This window comes from Onychomys torridus, chromosome 9, assembly GCF_903995425.1.
Source record: "Onychomys torridus chromosome 9, mOncTor1.1, whole genome shotgun sequence".
Classification (NCBI taxonomy): domain Eukaryota; kingdom Metazoa; phylum Chordata; class Mammalia; order Rodentia; family Cricetidae; genus Onychomys; species Onychomys torridus.
The window spans coordinates 66,336,165-66,357,363 of record NC_050451.1 but is presented as its reverse complement, the minus strand read 5'-3'; the positions used below and the strand labels follow the sequence as shown (position 1 = coordinate 66,357,363).

Here is a 21,199-nt window from a genome sequence, read left to right as displayed (position 1 = left end):
GGAAGGTCAGATTGAAAATGTTTGCAGTTTAGTTTTAGACACATGGAGGTCGAAATGCCTGTTATGTATTTTAGTCAACTCAACTGGATGTTCGAATCTAGAGGAAAGGTTTAGGTTAGGAACAGAAAGTTAAGAGCAGTAAGCACATTGAAGATACTTAGTTTCTTCAGGCAGAGCAAGGCTACCAAGATACTACGGAAATAGTCTGGAATGTGGCTTCCCTGGGGTACAGGAGATTGGAGTGGAGGATAATGGAAGGAAATGACCACTGAGAATTGTTGGATCCCAGCATAGGAATGTGTCCTAGAAACTATTTCAAAGGCGGAAAAGATTCACCTTGCCAAGTACTGAGATGCCAGAGATCAAAATTGAAGGGTAGCCAAGGATTTTTGCACTGTGGACATTGTCAGTGGCCATGAAAATATAATCAAACAAACAAACAACCTAGTGGTAGAGTTGGCTCACATAAAAGAACAACAACCAAAACCCCTAGAAGCAGACAACATGATAGTGTACACCTGTAATCCTACACACCAGGAAAAGGTGGGATGAGAGGTCCACACCAGCCTGAGCTACAGAGGAGATGGCTTTTGTAAAAGCAGGAAATTAAGTCAGTGGCAGCAGCGTATCAACATTTTTGTTTGTTCCTCTTACACTGGTAGAATTTTCTACTTTGATGGAATGTTTGGTGACTCAGGAGAGAAGGATGTTAGTAGAACAAAGTGTCCCAGCAGGTAAAAGAGACACTCTGGTCCGTGATTAAGCAAGGTCTCAATATGTGTAGGTGAGTAAAGATGGGGTGAGACTGAGGACGTTCTCACCTTTCTATCACATAATTTCAAATAAGAGAAGAGTCAAAAACCACCTTGGATTTGGATATGCCTGTACTGGTTAAAAAAAAAAATTGAGCCACTCATTGTCACCATTGTGTCCTAAAAACATAGTGGTCTTCTCTTTGATCTGTTGAGTCTAAGCAACAATTTGTCACCCACTCTCCAAGGTTCACCAGTAGTCACTGCAGAGCTGGGTTTTAAGTCACCTCCTTAGCTGAATCCTAGCTGCTATGCACTCACATGTTCCCACATCTTCCTTGGATCCTAGACACTTTCCCAAGGACTTCTGGAAGTTGCTGAGTAGTGGAGAGATGAAAACTCAACAGTAGAGTTTCGAATCCTGGACAAAATTTGATTTTGAAGTATGTTTTCTTATGGTTCCTACTCACACGGCCTCATGAACAAGTCAGTACTGTGTGGATTGCATCTCTACGGCTCCTACTCACAAAGCCTCATGAATGAGTCTGTACTGTGTGGATTACACCTCACAACCCAGAGACTGAGTTTCAAATGTGTTTTCCCTCTTTCACGTTGTCCAGATTCTGAATGCCATACCAGAGCAAATCAACATACATTGTGAATAAAACAGACCCATCTAAGACACGGTCTCCACAAGTGTGCTCATGGTCAACCATCTACAATATGTATATTTTAATAAAAACTACCAATTTTAACTTCTAGCTGCCTTCTGAGGAGTCCTGCATATAAGATTATTAATGTATTGATTTCTCCACAGTGAGCTTTTGCACTTCAGCTATTTATTGAGTTATTTATTTCCTAGTTTCTAGGTTAGAAAATACTATATGTATTTATTTGGAGGTGGGGCATGCCACAGCATGCATGTAGAGGTCAGCTGATAGCTTATGAGATATCATTCTTTCCAATATGTGGGTCCCAGGGATCAACTCGGGTCATCAGGCTTGATGATGAATATCTTTATCCACTGAGCCATCTCACCAGCCCAGCACTTGATTATTTTGTTGGATTGTGATGATTTAAAAACATCTATCTACTCTCCTCACTCCAAATATGCATGTATATATGTATAGACACACACATATGTATGCATACACATATACATACACATACACCCAAATACTTTTAAGTCCTCATTCGCTTGGGAATTAATTAAACTAAAAAATAAATTGTGATTAGTTCTGACTCTGCACATCTTGTAGTCATACGTATTTTGAAGTTTTGTTATTGGTTCAAGAATATATTGCACACAAAAACACATTAAACACATGGAATTGCAAGGGTGTTTTTCCTACAGAAATATGTAAGGATATTTCATCTTCCAAAAATACCTTTGGCTATAGGGCTTTTTTTAAAAAAAAAAACATATTGTAATGAAAAGTTAAATCCTAGTTTCTTTGATGTGCTGGTTTCACATGACTGGAGAAGAATGCTTAGTGTTTTCATAACCACATTTCACTTCAAATTTCCTTGCAGGGAGGTGGGAAGGGAATGTTCATTTGTTTTTGTTGCAGGTCTGGGCAAAGGTGATTTAAAAAAAAAAAAAAAAAAAAAAAAAAAAAAAAAGCTTTCCAGGCTGGGCACATACTAAGAACAAAAGGTAGGTGTCCTGTTGCTTGTTTTTTAATTGGCCCAAACAGAAACTCTTCTTACCCTCCTCCTCTTTTTCTCCTCCTCTCTCTGCCCCCTCCCTCCCCCTTCCTCTCTTTCCTCCACTCTCTCTCTCCCTGCTGAATTTATATTAATTACTCCAGCTGCCCATTACAGTCCACGATGATGATGATGATGATGATGATGATGATGATGGGGGGGGGGAATTCACAATATATTTTTAAGTGATCACTTATTTTTATTCTTTGACTTGGAAACATGTTTTTTTTTTAATAGAGAAAAGAAAAAAACTCACCCAGCTGTTGGTACTATTCATATTCCAACAGCCTCCAGACTGCTCGAGGCCACCTGGTTGACTTTTGCCTTGGAGTCGGTCCAGAAAAGCATTATTTACCCTTTAAAACAAAGAAAAATGTGCATGAGTAGCAGGCCTGCTGCAGGGATGAGAGATTTCCGAGAACCAAATGTGCGGTACAAACTGGTGTGGGATAGTTCTTTCCCTCGGCTTAAGGAGGTCTATGGAAACCTCGATCCAGTGCCGCGTGGGCTCTGCTAACAGTCCCTTACTGGGAGGCTGGTACTGGTGTGTCTCAAGCCAAAAGGACATCAATTCTCGACTCGAAAGTTTCACTTGCCAGTCGCCTGAGCTAGTGCTCTGGTCACCAAGTAAGCCAAGGAATGAGACGGAGGCTAGAGATGGAAGAACTAAATGGGGGTGGGTAGGCGGGAAAGCTCCGTGGCAGTGCTGTGCAGGACAGAGCGGTTCCCACTTAAGCTCTATGGCCCTGTCAGTCATCGGGAATCACGTTAGAGGAAAGGAGAAGGAAAAATAGCAGGCTGCAAGGAGAGAAAAGAAGTTCAAGTTCCAAAAGACAGAATAAGTACACCTTTCTTTGATGTGCTGCCTCACTTACAGCCACCAACTTCAAAACTGAAATCTGAATTAATAAGCCAATCACGTTCGCAAAGGTCAGGATAGAGGCAGCCAGCACAGTGATGGTCTAACAAGTTATCCCTCAGTACCCATGAGGGGTTGACTCCAGGGCTGCCTGTGTGTGCCAAAGGACACTGATGTCATGTCTCTTCTGTAAAATGACATAGCACTACCACCCTTCACATATCCTCCTATATGTTTTAAATGATCTGTGAGTTACTTATAATACTTAATACAGTATCAGTGCTGGGTAATGAGTAAAAGGCTTATTACACTGTATTCTTTAAGGAATGAGGCAGGAAAATTGTTGTAATACATAGCTATAGATAAAGAATTTTTCTGAGTATTTTCAGTTCAGTCTGTTCAAGCCATGCATAGACTCACAGATGTGATGCACTGACTATTTCTACAGATGGCTACCTGGAGGCTCATTTGATAATTAGTTATTGTTCTAAATAGTTGTATTATGGGCATTTCAACATTATCCTCTAAGTTACCTAAGCATGGCTGAGTAGAGGGACAGGGACTTAGAAGCTGGGTAAATAGCAACAGAGTCACTTAGAAACTTAGAAGACTAGAACGTTCTTGGGGCAGAAACAGCACCTAGCATAAGCAGCTACTCAGCATGCATTTGTGGAAGGAAGGGAAGGCAAGAACTGAGAAGCACATCAGACTCCTGTGCAGTCATGGAAAGCAGAATTAGGTCCTGGTGGATGGCCAAAGTCACAACTCTCTGAGATGGAGAACTGCAGGAAAACAATGGCTGGGTGGCCCAATCAGGTAGTCCAAGCTCACTCAGCACCAGCCAAGATGTTAACTGTGTGTGGGCTCATCTTGATCTCTGAGGATTGACTAGCCATTTCTCCCACAGGCATGGCTACATCTCAGCTTTTCGTTCTCACCCTAGAGACCTATGCAAATGCCACAGCCTGGTCCATGTCTGAGTCACCAGGCTGAATATCTCAGCAGGCAGGCTGAGAAAAATCTTACTCAATTACTGCCTTGAATGCTCAGGAGTAGAAACTGCCCTGTGAGCCACACAACCAAAGGCATTCTGGAATGTGGACACACTTGATGCTGGTTTTATCGTGTGCATGTGTGTAGCCCAGAGGTCAACACTGGGTGCTTATCTCAGTTTCTCTCTATATTACTTTTTAAGGCAGTGTCTCTCATGGAACTTTGGGATGCTCAATTTGGCTGGACTGGCTGGCCAACGTGCCTCCACTGTCTCTATCCCCTTCACACCAAACCACTGGGGCCATAGATGGGTCCCTTATTCTACGCAGGTACTGAGGATCCAAACTCAGGTTTTCATGATTACATAGCACACATTCTGTGGCTGAAGCATCTCCCCAACCCCTTTTTCTAGGGTTTTGGTCAGTCATAAGAAGGAGTTTTCCCTCAGTTTCCCCAGTGACCTCCCACCCCATACAAACCACTAGATGTCTTAACTGTCTTACTAATCAACACATCCTGAATTCACTCATGTCCTATCACCTCTCTGGGTTATTGTCTCTACCCTACCCTGTCATTCATTCTTCACATAACAACCCCCACCCCACCCCACCCCACCCCAAGTTAGAAAAGTGATCTTCTCTCCAATGATGGTTTGAATAAGAATGGCCCCTATAGGCTCATAGATTTGAATGCTTCCTCACCAGGGAGTGGCACTATTTGAAAGGATTAGGAGGTATGATCTTGCTGGAGGAAGTGTGTCCCTGCCGGGTGGGCTTAATGGTTTTACAAACCTATATCAAGCTCAGTATCCACCCGCCCCCTGCATGCAGATCAGGATGTAGCTCTCAACTACTTCTCCAACGCCACGCCTGCGATGCCTGCGATGCCTACTCCCATGCTTCCTGCCATGATAATAGTGGACAAAACCTCCAAAGATGGTAAGCCAGCTCCAATTAAATGTGTTCTTTTATAAGAGCTGCCTTGGTCATGGCTTCTCTTCAAAGTGACTGAGAGACCTTCCTTCTGCTGAAAAGTCTCCCATGGCCTGAGAAGAGTCACTATCTCACGCAATCTCATATTTCATCCTTCCCACTTTGGGCCAGCTTCCATACTCTACTCTTTCATCCAGCATCATCCAAACTTTGGGAGGCAAACATCTAATCTCATTCCCACCATACAGCCTCTGCACTTGCTCTTTTGCTGACAACAAGGGGCCCTTCCAGTAGGGGTCTCTGCCTCTGAGTTCTGTATGTCTGCTTCTTCCTCACCCTCTGACGTTAGCTCTTCTGTGAGGCCTCTTAATCACCTGACACCTCCAGCTGCTTACTCTGATATCACAGTTATGGTATTCACCACCATTTGGAAAGTCTCACTGTTTAATTGTTTCTGTGTTTGTGGTTTGCATGTGGTTGGGGACTACTATTTTTCGCTGGTTCACCCCATTACCTGGAATAGAGCCTGGGCTGAGTGTGTCCTGATAACGTACTCATTGAGTGAATGGGGCTTCTCAGCACATGCTCCCTACATCCATGGCTGTGGACAGAGGCTGTGCCATGAAAAGCCCACAGATGTGGAGTACAAAGAACACATGGCTCAGTGTCAACTGCTCTGACTGGGTTTTCATAAAGCAAGTTTACCCACAAGCTTGCCTACTAAGAAGAAGAAAGACTGAGTTCTCCATGGTGCTTTAGGAAGATCCTCAACTGGTTTGCTCACTGCAGAATGGGATCAACCAGAGACAAAGACAATGAATGCACAGCTTGTTTCTCTCCATCGGCAACACGAATCCAAACAGGGAGGAAAGATTCCTGCTACATTTTTGTTGACTAGTTTGAGACTGTACATTTTATTGCTGTCAAACTTGTGCTCTGGGTTTGTTTGTTTGTTTGTTCCCTGAGGGTTAATTTGGATTGAGAACTATGACTCAGAGATGGTTTGAGTTTTCATAAATCAATAGGGTTCATTCTGGCATTCACCTAACAGTCCAGATCCATTGGAGCCTTTGAACTGGTGCTCTGTCAGCTCTCTGCAGGGATCCTTAGTTGCTTCCCCTCCTCAAGTGGTTATACAGGGTCAGGTGCAGTTCCAGGTGTACACTCACTGTAGGACTCGTTGAAAAGCTCACATGGAATCCCACAAGCTTTCTATCATCAATGCAGGGGTGAGTGCTCATCTGTGTCAACTTCTAAACAGGAGAATGCTTGTTGCCTTTTGAATGCTGATGGAATCATGCCCCCAGGGTACATCTAATGTATATACCCTACATGCACACTACATAGTTGGTGGTGTTGCTTTTAGAGGAGGCACCACTATTTTTGTTCATTAAGGAATTATGGGATGTGTGTCTCATGATACTATGGGAATGCATGCTATAAACTTTAAAGGCAGCACAAATGCACACTCTTTTCAAAAATTGATCAAGAATATAAAATATGTGTCTAAAGGCTTGGTTAGTTGTTTCAAACTTGATTACTGAGTTTATTATCCACAGAGATTTCCTGGTGGGTTTAATTTGGATCTATGTGTCACCAGAATCAATAAGAGAGAAAATAGGTACAGAAAATAAACATTCTCACCAATATTTATGTATTTGGCAGTATGGACAATAAGTTTAAAGAATGATGGCCAAGATTCCTGCAACAAAAATGCAACCCTTTCCACCTCTAACCAAATAGCATGCACCTTTATTTGGCACCCATGAAAGGTTAATGTATTAGCAATGGGGACTATTAATGTGACACATTGCTATCTTTAAGATGCTTACGGCTTTTTAATCTACTAACCCAGAAGAATAATTGGCTACTGGTAGCAACCACTGTATATATAAAAACAATATCAGTGTTTTTCTAACCAAAAGTCTTCTAAAGAGAAAATGAGCAAAACCAATAAAAAAAACACTAGATAATTTATGGCCTACAGTTTACCTAACAGAATTACCTAACCAATGCTTCAAGGATTATGTTTCCCTAAATCAGAGTAAAACATATAAACTCATATTTAACATTTTAAAAGTACTTTGTGAGAACCATAGAAACAACAAAGTCTATTCAAAGGCACATCAGCCCTCACCAGCAGTTAGAGACACCTTCAGAACTTTAGCATCCATTAGACATCTTTCAAAGTCTCTCATTTACGAAATGAAAGCACTGCAATTCAAAAACACACTTTAATGGGGCTGGAAAGATGGCAGAGCAGTCAAGAGCCCTGGTTGCTCTTCCAGAGAACCCAGGTTCAAATCCCAGCACCTATATAGTGGCTTACAACCATCTATAATTCCATCCCGGGGGATTTGATTCCCTCTTCTGGCCTCTACAGGCACCAAGCATGTACATAGTGTAGAGACACACATGTAGGCAAAATATCCTTACTCATAAAAATAAACAAATAAAATTAAAAAAAACATGTTTTAGTGATAGGGAAAGTTACATAAAATAAGTCATCTGCTTTCAAAAAGAATATGTTTCCTTAAATCATGAAAGCCCTTACACTAAATTCTTCTAAGATGTTCCACCCAGCAGCCTCACAGGAAGAACCTATCATTACAGCTACAGTCAGTATAGCGTTATTAGCGATGTTTTAACACATATTATGTCGAGTCTCACCAGGTATTCTCAAAACACTTACATCTGACACCAGGGAGTTTCCTATGAGATTGTGTAGGCTACTAATGTCAAAAGCTACACCCCTAAAGCTCACCAACATGATTGTACAAACATGAGCTGAATAAGGACGATACCTATAGGGATGCCTGTGTGAGCCCGTTTTCAGGTTCCTCGTGGCTTTACCCAGCAGGTCCGCATAGAGGATGATTAGGGCCACGGGCCTGAGTGTAGGTGTCTGAGATGGTCTGCACTTGGCTGTGCTGGGGGGAGGTCTTTTGCACCACCCTTTGACGTTTCTATAAATACCCTGGGGCAGAGACAGTCAAGGCCGGGGTGGAAAAGGTTCCAGGTCCTGTCAAGGCTGTCCTTTATTTTCTATCTGTTTATCTCTGTAATATAAAATCCTTCCATCTGATATTTCCTGCTGCTGACCCTCAAGAACACTCTGGGGAGCTGTGGGGTTGGTGGGTAAATGCCCCACAGATGCCAAAGTGGATGGGGAAAAGTCCAGAGGCCTCAAGCCTACACAAAGAACTACTGGCAACCAAGAAATGCTGAAAGCAGGAGAAACAGTCTTCCCAGGAGAAGAGCATGCCAGATGGTTATCCAATACCCAATGGTCAGCCCTGAAAATATACATACAAGTGACGTTATACAGACTAAGCATGATATATTGAGGGATATATCTGTACACACACACACACACACACACACACACACACACACACACACACAATAACAACTAATGAAAAAAGAGGGCAGAAATTCGAAAGAGAACAAGGAGGGGTATATGGGAGAGTTTGGAGGGAGGAAAGAGAAGGGAGAAATAATGTAATTATATTATAATCTAGAATATAGAGTACTTAATCTATTAAAAATTACTTACTGCTTCTATCTTGAATTTTTACCCCCATCCTAATACATTAGTCAACATAAAATATCTTTAATGAGTTTTTCCCCAAGTATTTGTTCCCAAGCGCACTGGTGTCTAACCATCTGTATCAATCCAATAATAATGCCAAAGTCGTTTACAAACAGTAACATGAGGTCTCAGAGGGATGTAATGTTCTGTCCCAGGGAAGGGGACAAAATAACAGCCTAGATAAACAGAAAGTGTGGGTCAGCCTTCTCTCTTTAAGCCAACACATGCATTCTCCTGTGAGTACAGGTACCTAAGGAAGCCAGTGACAGTGTCAGATTCCCTGGGGCAGGTTTTACTCCCTGGAATAGGGGTTACAGGCATTTGTGAGTAGCTGGATGTGGGCACTAAGGATTCAACTCAGGTCCTTTGTAAGAGCAATAAATGTTCTTAACCACTAAGCCATTTTCTCCAACCCTGTGATTTAGCCTTCTCATATGAGTTTGAATGTCCCTAACCCAAGAAATGTGAATATTCTGTATGCATGTACATATGTATGTATACAAATGAATAGCTAGATAGATAGACAGACAGGTAGATAGATAGATGATAGATAGATAGATAGATAGATAGATAGATAGATAGATAGATAGATGTAGCAGTTGGCACACACAGGCTTAGAAGTGATTTTAATTCCAGAACATTATTTAATGCTGCTCTAACGTTTTCCCAAAATGCTGCAAAACTTTATAAGTAATTGATTTTTACCAAGGATGCTTATTTTATTGGCCAGTTATACCTCCAGTGCTCAGCTTGAAGGATTTGGGCTCTTTCTTCCTCTTGGTGCTGTCCTTTAGTCTCCAGTAATTTATTCTAGGAACAATAAAAGTTTGAAGATATGGTTTTCAATTAACACGGCTATATAGAAGGCACCCAAATCAATTACACATTTAACCTTAGCTGGGGCAACATTTCACTTCTGAAACTTCTACTTAAATCTATTTGGACATGAAATTATTTTCCCTCTATAAGTAGGCAGCAAAAATAATTGCAGCTTAGTCTAACAGAACAGCTCTGTGAGTGTAAAATTGTTGGATTAAAAAGCCAATGTGCATGGTCAAGAAAATCAGACCAAGGTGTACAAAACACAGAGAAGACAATACAATATGACTCAAACTCATCTATGTCTTACAAAGAAAAACAAATCAAATTAGTTCCTTTAAGAATACCACACAATACTATCATAGTATTTTCGTAACATTTCTTTCCTAGTAAAAATCCATTGCAACTTAAGAGTAAATTTGGACTCCGTTCTGCAGAGCAATTCTGTTGGTAAAGCGTTCTCAGCCTTGCAGAATGAGATCTGCCCAAGAACAGTTACAGCTGTTTTTTTAAAAACAGTTATTTCTCCTGCTATAAGAACTCCAGGCTCCCTAGTTGGGGTTCCAAATACATCTCACAACTGTGAGTCTCCAGTTTCTAACATCCTGGTTGTCTTCTTGGACGTAGTGACTCCTGTGGCCACAGATAACTCATTTATATTCTCATACCGTAGGACTAAAAGCCAGGATTTCCTGAACACCCATCACCTACCTTCAGGCAGACCAAGTTTTAATCCTATTTTCAAAGGCAGACAAAAGCAGAAGAAAGAAAACTACCAGGCCCAAGTCATAAGCCAGCCCTTGGGCTAAAGAGATTTTTCTGGTAGAAACTATACTGTCATAGGCTGACAAACGCATGCCAATGAATGCTTGTGGCCATGGCTAGTGTTTTAGAACCACCTCATGAAAAGTCTAAAACAAACTAAAAATTCATACTGACTTTTTCTTTTAAATTTCATTAAATGTCATTGCCAAAGAAATACACTTGTTTCTTATACATTATACTCTAAATTTATTGCCTATCAGTCTATAAAGCCCATTAGTCTAGTCTCATTCTTATATAGAGCTAATAAGGGAAATGGAGAGTTTTCAAAATAATGACATACTATCCACCCATTCAACACTTCCCCAGAATCTAGATGCCAAGCCTAGAGTTCCCACTTTTCCACAGTGACACAAAGTCGTCTGTTTCTTTTAATCTTTTAATTGTATTTTCCCCTTGGGACCAAAGCCAGGGGCATGGACATGCTCTGAGGGTGCTCTGTCCCCAAACACTTTCCTACCCCTTCTTCCTTCTGAGCTTAATAGATACACAAAGTTCTAACACTCAGTCAAATGGCTAGGCATAGTGGTACGGGTCTGTGATTTTAGCCCTTGGAAGGCTGGGGCCCAAAGACTAAGTTTAAGGCTAGCCTTGGCTACCTATTAAGACCCTGTTTCAAAAAAATAAGTCAAGGTATGAGAACACATCCTAGCACTTGCCAGGATTATATAAAGCGAAAGCAGGTGTTGCCCTCCTTTGTCTCCATGCCATTTGAATTCCTCTTGTGTGCATGCTTATCTGTCTAAATTATCCCCACAATAAGCATTCCTATGCTACTTACTAATTCTAATTATATTAATTTTATGTCCTATTATGGAACTGAGATTTAAATGTCTTTATTACTATCTTCATGCCAATCCCAATCCCCCTCCTCATATATCCCATTTCCATTCTTAAACACTTCTCTCAATATTCAGTATGGTGGCAGAGAGAGCCTAGGGCTCTTGCAGCTCCTCACTAAGATTTCCAAAATTTTATTAAAAACTAACTACATCACTTCTTCCTTCCCTTCACTCATTCCAGCCCCCACCACCATGCCCTCCCTTCCCTCAGACGCCTTCCTTCCTTGATTGTCATTGTTATATACATATATAAATGTCTAACTACAACCTGCTGAATCTGTCTAGTGTCTCTTGTGTATATGATATCAGGGCTGACCACTTTACACTGTAGAGCTACCTAGTTGTTTTTATTTTTAACCCAGCCTTGGCAGGTGCCACATACCTCCACATCCAGCATTTTAATCAGTCTGTGTCTTACAGCTTCTTGATTATGAGTTCTGACTTTTCTGTTCCACTCAGTCAATTATCGCTTGCCAGCTACACAATTTTTGCTAAAGATCCAGAAGTATGATTCTATGTAGAGCACTTGCCTGGCATGTCTAAGATTCTGGGTTGACTCTCACCAATAGACAAGCAAGCAAGCAAGCAAATAGTTAAATAAATAAGACATTTTCTTTTTGCTCTAGTCCCCTTATCTATTCTTTTGTTCTTATAAACATACAAGAGCAAAAAAAGATTTAAAAAAAAAAAAGATCATGTTTCTGTTTCTGTGGGAAATGAGAAAAAAGGGACCAGTTATAAACAAAATTGTTGTGGAATTTATTAAGGGAAAAATCCAAGAATGTAATCGTAGCTACAAAGACATCATATGCAAGGAAATAAATGGGAAAGAGATAGATCGACCAGACATTAAGGTGTGTACAGAAACTTAGTGATTTAAACAGCTCAAGTTTGGCAAGAGGCCGATTGCCTGGGGAAATGTGGTCATGGTAGACTTGTGCTGAGGCTGTCTAGCCGACAGTTGAGTGAAGGTTCATAGACTGAGCAACTACTAAGAGGAAACTCAAAACTAGATCCTTCCCTTGTAAATGTACATACATTCTATAGAGTCTAAGATTTTAACCTTAAAGATGAAATCACAAACATTTTCAAAGCAAGTCTATGTAAATTTATGAACATAGCAAAGAAAGTTACACAAGAAGAAAATTGGTAAATTCAGCTGAATAAAAAAATGTATAGTTCCCATTTGGATAAAATACCATAAACCAGCTTTAAAATAAGTAAAATAGGAACAAGGAAATATGTATGGCATACATACACTAATTGGATATATTCCATGCATTCACTGAACAAAGTATCTGAGAGGCGTGTGGTGAGCTGGGCTCAGATGGATGTGCCAGCCCTACAGTGGTGCACAAGACAGACGAGACCCTTGCCCTATTATAGTTCCTATGCTAACAAGGAAACTTGTGACCAAGTGAGGGTGCTGGAGTGCCTGGAACTGGAGTTACAGACACTTGTGAGGCACCATGTGGGTAGTAAGAATTGAACCCACGTTCTTTTCAAGAACAAGTGCTGTGAACCACTGAGCCATCTCCCCAGTGACCCCCATTTCAACTTTTATATGCTTGCATTTGCCATATGTAAAACATTGTATGGAACAATGAAAGAAAGAAACTGGTCATTGCCATTGGTAGAGAACTTGGAGAGTAGATGGACAGAGGGAGAAAGCTTTAACATCTGACACACTTTAGGTTTTACAATCTTCATATGTACATATTACTTCCTTAGACCATCTGTGGGGAGTTATAACTCATGTAAAAGGCCACTTCTGCTTTCGTTAAGTTTTTCTTTGTTTAAAGATGTAATTCTACTTTAATTAAAATATATTAAAATAAACAAATAAAAAGATTCTAATAGGTGCAGTTTTTAACATGTAGAGATAACAAAACAGGAAGTTAGTATATTAGGAAGCTAAGAACTGCTAGAAGAAAGAGGCGGGGAAGAGAATGATGCACATCATCCTCTTGCAGAGGCAAAGAATGGGGAGTAGAGATAAAGATCTGGTGGGAAGTGCGGACAGGGAGCTGATGAGGCATCGCCATGCGAGAACGAGATTGTTCCAGATGGCAGAGGGGAGGGGCTGGCACCACTGCGCCCGGGCTTATTTTCTGATCATCAGCACAGTGTATTCCAAAGAGAGGCCGTTTTTCTTTGGTACCAAGAAAGATAATTTCTACTAATTAATTTGTTCTGCTGAACTGACAGCCACCGAGGATATGTCTGCATGCCTCATAAGCATATTTGTGGCTCATTTCCTCCGGTTCTCACATGGAAGGGCAACACCCAGTTGAAAAAGTACAAGGTAAGTAGTTCTGGTTCCCGGGACTGAGACTGTAACACAAAGAAAATCAAACTGCTGTGACACACAACACACCAGACACTCGGCCCTTATCTCCCACAGTGCATGTGAGTTAAGCACCAGCCACTCCTCAGACACCTGGATTTGTGCAGATAAAGTGCGATGCTGCTCTTCCCCGAAGGAAACCATGTTAAAATGGAAGTGAACCCAGAAAGAACCATGAAAGGAAGCAAAAAGAAATGCATTGTCGAACGTAAGTCTCAACAATAACACAGAAATACAAAGCAGAAACACAAACCAGAGAAATGAATATTCCGTGTTTAAAGTATATCCATAAAAGCTCTCCAAGGAGCGGGAGGGGAGGGTCTTCTCTAGGCACTGAGAGCTCCAGAGGAGCCCTTCCGGGAAATGGTAAGATACCACGTTGAGATGTCAAGAACGGAACCTGTAAGCACTGACCTGATGGCCTATTACCTATGAGGAATCTGCTGCAAACAGGGGACTGACTGTCTGGGTTAGTCAGGAGGTAGGGAGGTTGCTGTGCTGGACAGCCACAGCAGAGCATCAGTCCTGGGAGCACAACCTAACAGAGAGCCCTAGAGCAGTGGGCTAGAAGCAAAAATCAACCCCTGCGTTTCTGCCCTACTCCATCTGAGGAGCCGCGGGACCACATTCAGGTGTGTGCAAGGCTGGCTCCAAAGCAACTCCTGGTGCACTAATTGACAGTGAGGATAGGGAGGTTTTGAAATCGTGTCTGATTCCGACAGTGGCATGTACATACATGGTTCAGCCTGACTGCTTCGTGTAAACATCAGAGTGCCGTCGCCTTGGTGGGATGAATTTCTCCCGGGAGAGAGGATGTTCTCTCAGCTCTACTGGAGGAAAAGCACGGTGGAAGCAGGAGGGCTGAGCAGGGACGGGAATAGAACTGCTTGCTGCCTTCGATTGAGGGAATGGGAGAGTCTAAGGAGAGCCTGGTTCTGAGGAGGCTCCCTCCCGGAAGGGGACCTTCGCTGAATGACAGCGATGATGAGCAAGAACAGAGCGAAAAGGTGGAAAGGATGCTGGAAAAGAGGTGCCCCACCAAATCGAAGGATGCGAACGCCAAAGGGTGAAGTGGGATAGTCAGGAAAATTACACAGTGAGGTGCAACACTTACCAGAAACGATACGGAGTGTGACTAAGTTCCCCCTCGACTAGTGCCTGGAGCTGTATCATTTAGTGTCAGTATTAACAAAGGGAGTCCAGCCCCATGATCTTTGATTTCACCATTCTCTATCTTTCTCCCAGAACATTTCTCATCAACTATCTTTTTTTTTTTTTTTTTTTAAAGCTCTTCCTTTGCTGGAGGTTTGATTCACTGAAGAAAATCTAGAAACTACAGAAAGTATAAAAGCCAACAAATAATTACTCAGAAAACTCTCCTCCCAGAGAGAAGCCCTCTTTCACAAGGCCCTATATTTTCTTCCTGATGAAACATACAGATTACAGCCTCCCACCCTGACTCACATTATCAGGCTTAGCATGTGCCAGGCATGAGGATCAACTCCCAACCTGCTTCCTCTCTTTTGATCTTGACACAATGTCACGAGGCAAGTAACATCACCATCAACACAACAGACAAAGCTGGGGCAAGGGGACGACCCACACAAGGTGAGGTAGCAGGAGGCAGGTTTAACAATCTGTCCGTGCTCTATTTTTAAACAATGTTTTCATTTTCACAAATGTGAACATATTCCTGTCATTCAAATACACTGGTAACTGCCATATGGGCTTCCAGAACCTTCCAGTCTTCTGCCAGCGAACAAATGGTTTCAAATTTTCATTAATCATTAAAAAAAAAAAAATGTGTGCATACTTCTTGTGGGTATCTGTGATTATTTTCTCAGAACAAATGCATATATTTGCCAGGCATGGTTGTTATGGGTCCATCATCTCAGCACTCGGTAGGCTAGGGGTGGGAATTGATATCTGCGCTATTACATACTCTGTCAAAAATAAACAAATACTATTTACAACGACTGCTTTTTTATTTTGATAGTGCCCAAGGGCTCTTTAGTTTCTCCTGTTGTAGTGACAGCATCGTGTTTGTCTATACTATATGGTAACCACTACTATAATCTCTTACCCCAGCAAACACATACAGCATCCTATTTGTCTACACTATATTGTAACTACACTGTAAGTCCTTACCCCAGCAAACACATACATCAGTTGGTCATTTTCCAAAGTTTCTGCATTATTCTCAGAGTTGAGACTTAGAAATGAATTGTCAAAGTATTTTAAATTTTATTGGATTTAAACTCAAATTAACTTGGATACAACTGTAGTTACTGCAACTTAGAGTTTTTCCACTCAGGAACACTACCATCTCTGCTCTATCCAAATGGATTTTTATGGGTAAAGGAAAGTTATGCTTTGGGGTTTTGTTTGTTTGTTTATTTCAAGCTACTAGATTTTTTTTTACACAGTTAAGTTCATGAGCTCCTTTTTACCTCACTATATTTTGTAATCAATTTTCACTAATATTTGAGAGAATTCCTTTTTGATATGTCTCTTGTAACTAACCTCTCTTATGAACTCCACTCTGTTTAATCATGCTCCAGCAGACTCTCTTGGGTTGTATGGGTGAATTGCTCTCATCCATTTTATTAGCTTATTTCCAATAATTAAAAATGTTCCTTTTAAATTTTCATTTCTTGCCTTATCGAGTTGACTAAAGTAATTCCCAAAGCTGTTCCATGCAATATTAACAGTTTTGCATCAAATAGATTTGAGGAACACTATGTCAGAATTTCCAGAATGATCTTGGTTTATATGGTAGGAATTATAAGCATCCTATGTTATTCATTTTGGTATTTGGGCACTAATGATAGATATACTGGACTTTAGTTTGGAAGGTCATACATATGCTAAGAATATCCTTTTTATTATAGTTTATTAAAATTTTGTTTAGCTGGTAGAATTAATTTAAACGTCTGTCTTTTTGTTCCCTGCCACTTAAAGATCTCTGAACACCGGGCAGTGGTGGCACATGCCTTTACTCCCAACACTCGGGAGGCAGAGGGAGGTGGATGTCTGTGAGTTCAAAGCCAGCCTGGTCTACAGAGAGAGATCTAGGACAGGCACCAAAACTACACAGAGAAACCCTGTCTCAAAAAACAAAAACAAAAACAAAAACAAAAACAAAAACAAATCAATGAATATTTTTTTTCTCCATAGTTTTCCTAAGAGAAAAATTCTACTTTACTTTTCTTTTTGGTATTAAATCTTTATCTTTTGAAACTTTTATATCTAAAAGATCTGTGTTCTGTGTGTGTGTGTGTGTGTGTGTGTGTGTGTGTGTGTGTGTGTGTGTATGTGTGTGTGTGAATGTACACACACTTACTATGTACCTATACTTAGACAATAGCTAAAAGAAAGACTAAAACGTTTAATCCTTTTCCTTGATCTGGAACAGTTTCTAAGCATAAGGAAAAAAAATTTGCCTCGTAAAAAATTCCAGAGAGCTTACTTCTAACGTTAAGCTTAGTCTATCGGGGTAAGGAACTCCCAGAAAACTTTCCAAATCAAGGTATTTTCATCTGTCTTTGTGCACTTTTTAATTCTTTGTCATTCTATGTTTTCCGAGAAAGTCATTCACTTCATGGAGATTTTCAACTTATTAGCATAGCCTTCCCTGCAGCAGCAGGAGCATAATCCCCCCCAAAGCTGCCTCTCTGGACCCCCAGATCTAAGGTTGTATGTTTGTGTCTATTCCTTTAATCTCTTCCAAATCATGCTTGCTGCAGATTCCTCCAGCCTGCTGACGTTATCACAGAACGCACAGCTGGAGTTGCTAAACAGCCGCTTCGTCAAGTTTCTAATTATTAAGTTATTAATTTTTGTTCTTATCTTAATTACTTCCTTTAGTTTCACTTATTGTTTCTGCTGTAAATTCCTTGGTACATAATTCATGACTTTTCTTCTTCTTTTTATGTATTCAATGGATTTAACAGTTATAATTTCCTTTCTCTGTGCGCAGCTCTGCATGCATTTCCCATAAGATGCTAGCTCTACTACTTTTTGTGGCTTCCATAACAACTTTGTTTCCTAATTGTCTGAGTGCCTTCTGGTTTCCTTTGTTGCCTTTTCACTTTCTAAATTAAACCAATAACCATACAAAACTCAGGAGGTACAATCAACCTATTAGAAAGGATAGGAAAGGCCAACAAGGTAAAAAGGACAAGGTAAGTTCCGTGGAGTGTGGTGGCCCACAAAAGCTTCCTAGTGAGATCTGAGCTTGCTTTACCCAGCAGGGCTGCATTAGGGGATGGCTTGACCTTGTGCATGGTCACCAGGTGTCTGGGATGGTCTGCACTTGGCTGTGCTGTGGCAGGGGTGGGGTGTGGAGGGGTGGGGTGGGGAATCTTTTGCTCCACCCCTTAGCATTCCTTTCAAAGCCCTTTAGTAGAGACAGAAGGGGCTGGTGGGTTTTGACCCAGGCCCTCCCGAGGCTATCCTGTGTAGCAGTAGTAGGAATCTTAAAAGTTCTAATTAATAAAATCAAACCTGAGTTGGGGTGAATGCTGGGAGATCAGAGACACAGAACAAGCCACAGCTTCCTCACCTCACCAGTTCCTCAGCTGGTTTTGTTTCCTCAGACTGCAAGCTTCTGAGTCCTCATCCAAATGAATCTCAGCTGAACTGCTGCTCCAAAGCCTAAAAGCTTAACCAGCCAAATGCTAAACCAGCCAAATGCTGCTAGTTTCTTGTCTTCACACCTTATATAATCTTTTTACTTTCTACCATCACTCCCTGGAATTAAAGGCTGGATTCACAATGCCTGGCTGTTTCTAATGCGGCCTTGAACTCAGAGATCCAAAGGTTTTTCTGTCTCTGGAATGCTAGGATTAAAGGCGTGTGCTACCACTGTCTATCCTCTATGTTTAATATTGTGGCCATCCTGCTCTCTGACCCCAGATAAGTTTATTTCAGGGAACACACAATATTTCGGAGAACACAATACCACCACAATCCTGTGTTTCTAACTGTCTCTCTCCTCTATACTTCTGTCTACTTCTCACTTCTCCCTCCTCAAGAGTACCCTGGGGGAGAAAGAGGGAGCAGGTCTCCCGCATGGAGTACATGGCGGACTACACGAGCAGGATGCACTAGAGCTGAGTTAACTGGGCCTCCATGGGAGCTTTGTGAGGGAATACTGACATCTCTACTGAAGAAGGGCATCCAGGGCATTTTTGTGTTGGTTTCTTTCCTCAATCCATCACACCAAACAGAGGAAGAGAGAATGAGCTCAGAGAAATAGTATACCAGGGATCTGTGACCACAGAACAAGCCGCCACACCTAAGGACCGTGGCTGCTTATCTCGGGTCCAGGTGAACATAAGCAAGAATCACCAAACACGAAGAAACAAATGTGTGGGAGAGAAAACAGGAAATACAGTTGGTATATGAAGTAGAAAACTTTAATGTTTGGATAGTAACCATCAGTAGAGAGATGAGAATATTAGATTCATAAGGCAGAATATTGCTACAATAAAGCCAATGAGCAGTTTGGGTGAGCAAATGAATCCTATCTATGTGTCAACTAAGCACACAGTGCAGAGTCCTGAGAGACTGCAGTCACTGGGATGATCCAGTGCCGTCTTCAGAACGAGATGCAGAGGGAAGGAGCAGACGTGTGGAGAGCTGATCCTGCCTGTCTGGAATCCATTTGATAGATGTCCCAGGAATGGTGAGCAGTGACGGGACAAGGGAATAAACATAGACAGAAAGCCAGAGAGATGCATGCATTTTCAGATCCGAAGAGACAAGCAGAGTTGGTGCAGCAAGATTAAAAACAGAAATAGAAGCACTGTAAATCTCATAATATGGAAGGGGAGGGGAGGGGAGTGATTAATAAACACAACAGAGAAAATGCACCCAGAGATCATAAAAATAAAGAAAACATTGTGAATGAAATGTCAGTTACGTGGCAAGAGTACAAACATGTGCAAATGAACTACCAACCACAGAAAATGAGGACATATCAAACCACAACTGAAAAGAGGCCATGACACTGAGTGAAAGAAAATCAGCCCCTTTTATCACTGGACATACATTTTAGACCAGTAACACAGAGGAGTAAACACCAAGTGATAGGAAAATGCCACATAAACACTAAGAACATGAGGTATGGGAACTATTGGATAAAATATAGAAAGACAAAAAGGAAATCTACCTGAAAGATAATTAATGAGAAGAACAGACTTTTTCAAATCAACACTGAAAGGCAATCTCCCTTAGCCTGGTTGCCCAAATCTACAGCCTATGTTCATGGTGAAAACCAATCACGATCAAGGAGAATGGACTTTCCCCAGACAGAGAGATGAACTAGTATTGGATCTTTGGCCTGGAACGGCCCCTCCATTTTCTGGCACACAGGTCAGGCCATATAGAGTAGAATCCTCTAGACAAGCCAGGGTTGTAGCTGAGGAGAAGGCCATCAGCACCATGATGGACCACAATGCTGTTCTCACAGCTTTGCATCTGTTTCCCTGTAGCAGTGGTTACCACACTGTCCTGAATGTCCATACAATTAAAAGTACAAGGCTTGACTTCTCTGCCTGCTTTTAATTACCTATATGCTCCACTACCAGAGCCTGCTTGCCGAAAGCATGCTTGGCCATCAAATCCCAATAGTTTTAGTTATGAGACTAGAAATTTTCAGTTGTGAAATCCAGCCACTCAGAAGTTAGGAGGTTCTGCATTCACTCAAAGTGTGTTGGATGCTCTGCATTTGCATACATGTGTGTACAGATGTCTACCCCAGTTTCATAACACTTCTTTTATTCAAAGCCCTGAAATCTCTGCTGGATGCCATTTATAACTTCATCTATCCTTGGCTCATAGGGGGGTTGGTTATGTTTTGTGGTCACATGTGTATTTTCACCTTCTCCATGGACTGCCAGCACCAGCTGTGGCCAACACAGTACAACCCACTGTAGGGATACATAAGTAAACATTTTGGCTGGAAGGAACCACCTCCATAGAACAAACCTAGAATTCACCTTTTGTTTGCAATGTGTTGTCAGTTTTTCCAAAATCTTTTTAAGAATCTAAACATGTCTGTTCAGCAAGCGTTCACAAGCACCTGGTACTTGAAGCAATCCACAGTAACAAGGAAGGCCTCATAAATACCTTCTGATGTTGTTCATCCTTCATCTTCTGCGATTTCTGGTTGTCTTCCTTCTGTAGAGAATCCTTGTGTGTTTGGCTACTGGCCTGCAAAGGTACAAGCAGAGAAGCATCAACTCAGTGCATCCATCTTCCTACCAAGGGACTGCTGTTAATAACTCAGCCTCCACGTGGAGCATACACTAAGCTTTCCATACACACTTGCTTATTGAGTGATTTATGCATACATCTGAAGACATCCCCTGGGATATATAAAAAGAAGGCTAGTATAAGCACAATCATCTAACACATTTTAAAGGATGATTTAAATGTTTGTTTAATTAAGCTGTAAAATTTCTCCTCAGAGATAACTGACATAATTCATCCCTTCTGGTGGAAAGCTAAAGATTTCATGATTATTCCA

General features: G+C 41.3%; 1 protein-coding gene across 1 annotated transcript in view; it reads right to left on the bottom strand.

The window, feature by feature from the left end:
- Positions 1-21,199, bottom strand: part of Epsti1 (epithelial stromal interaction 1) — a 105,297-nt gene that overhangs the window by 4,663 nt on the left and 79,435 nt on the right. The window contains exons 9-11 of the mRNA XM_036199508.1: positions 20,800-20,883; positions 9,572-9,645; positions 2,716-2,815 (exon numbers count right to left, since the gene is read on the bottom strand). Of these exons, the coding sequence (XP_036055401.1) occupies positions 2,716-2,815; positions 9,572-9,645; positions 20,800-20,883 (258 nt within the window). The remainder of the gene's footprint in view (positions 1-2,715; positions 2,816-9,571; positions 9,646-20,799; positions 20,884-21,199) is intronic.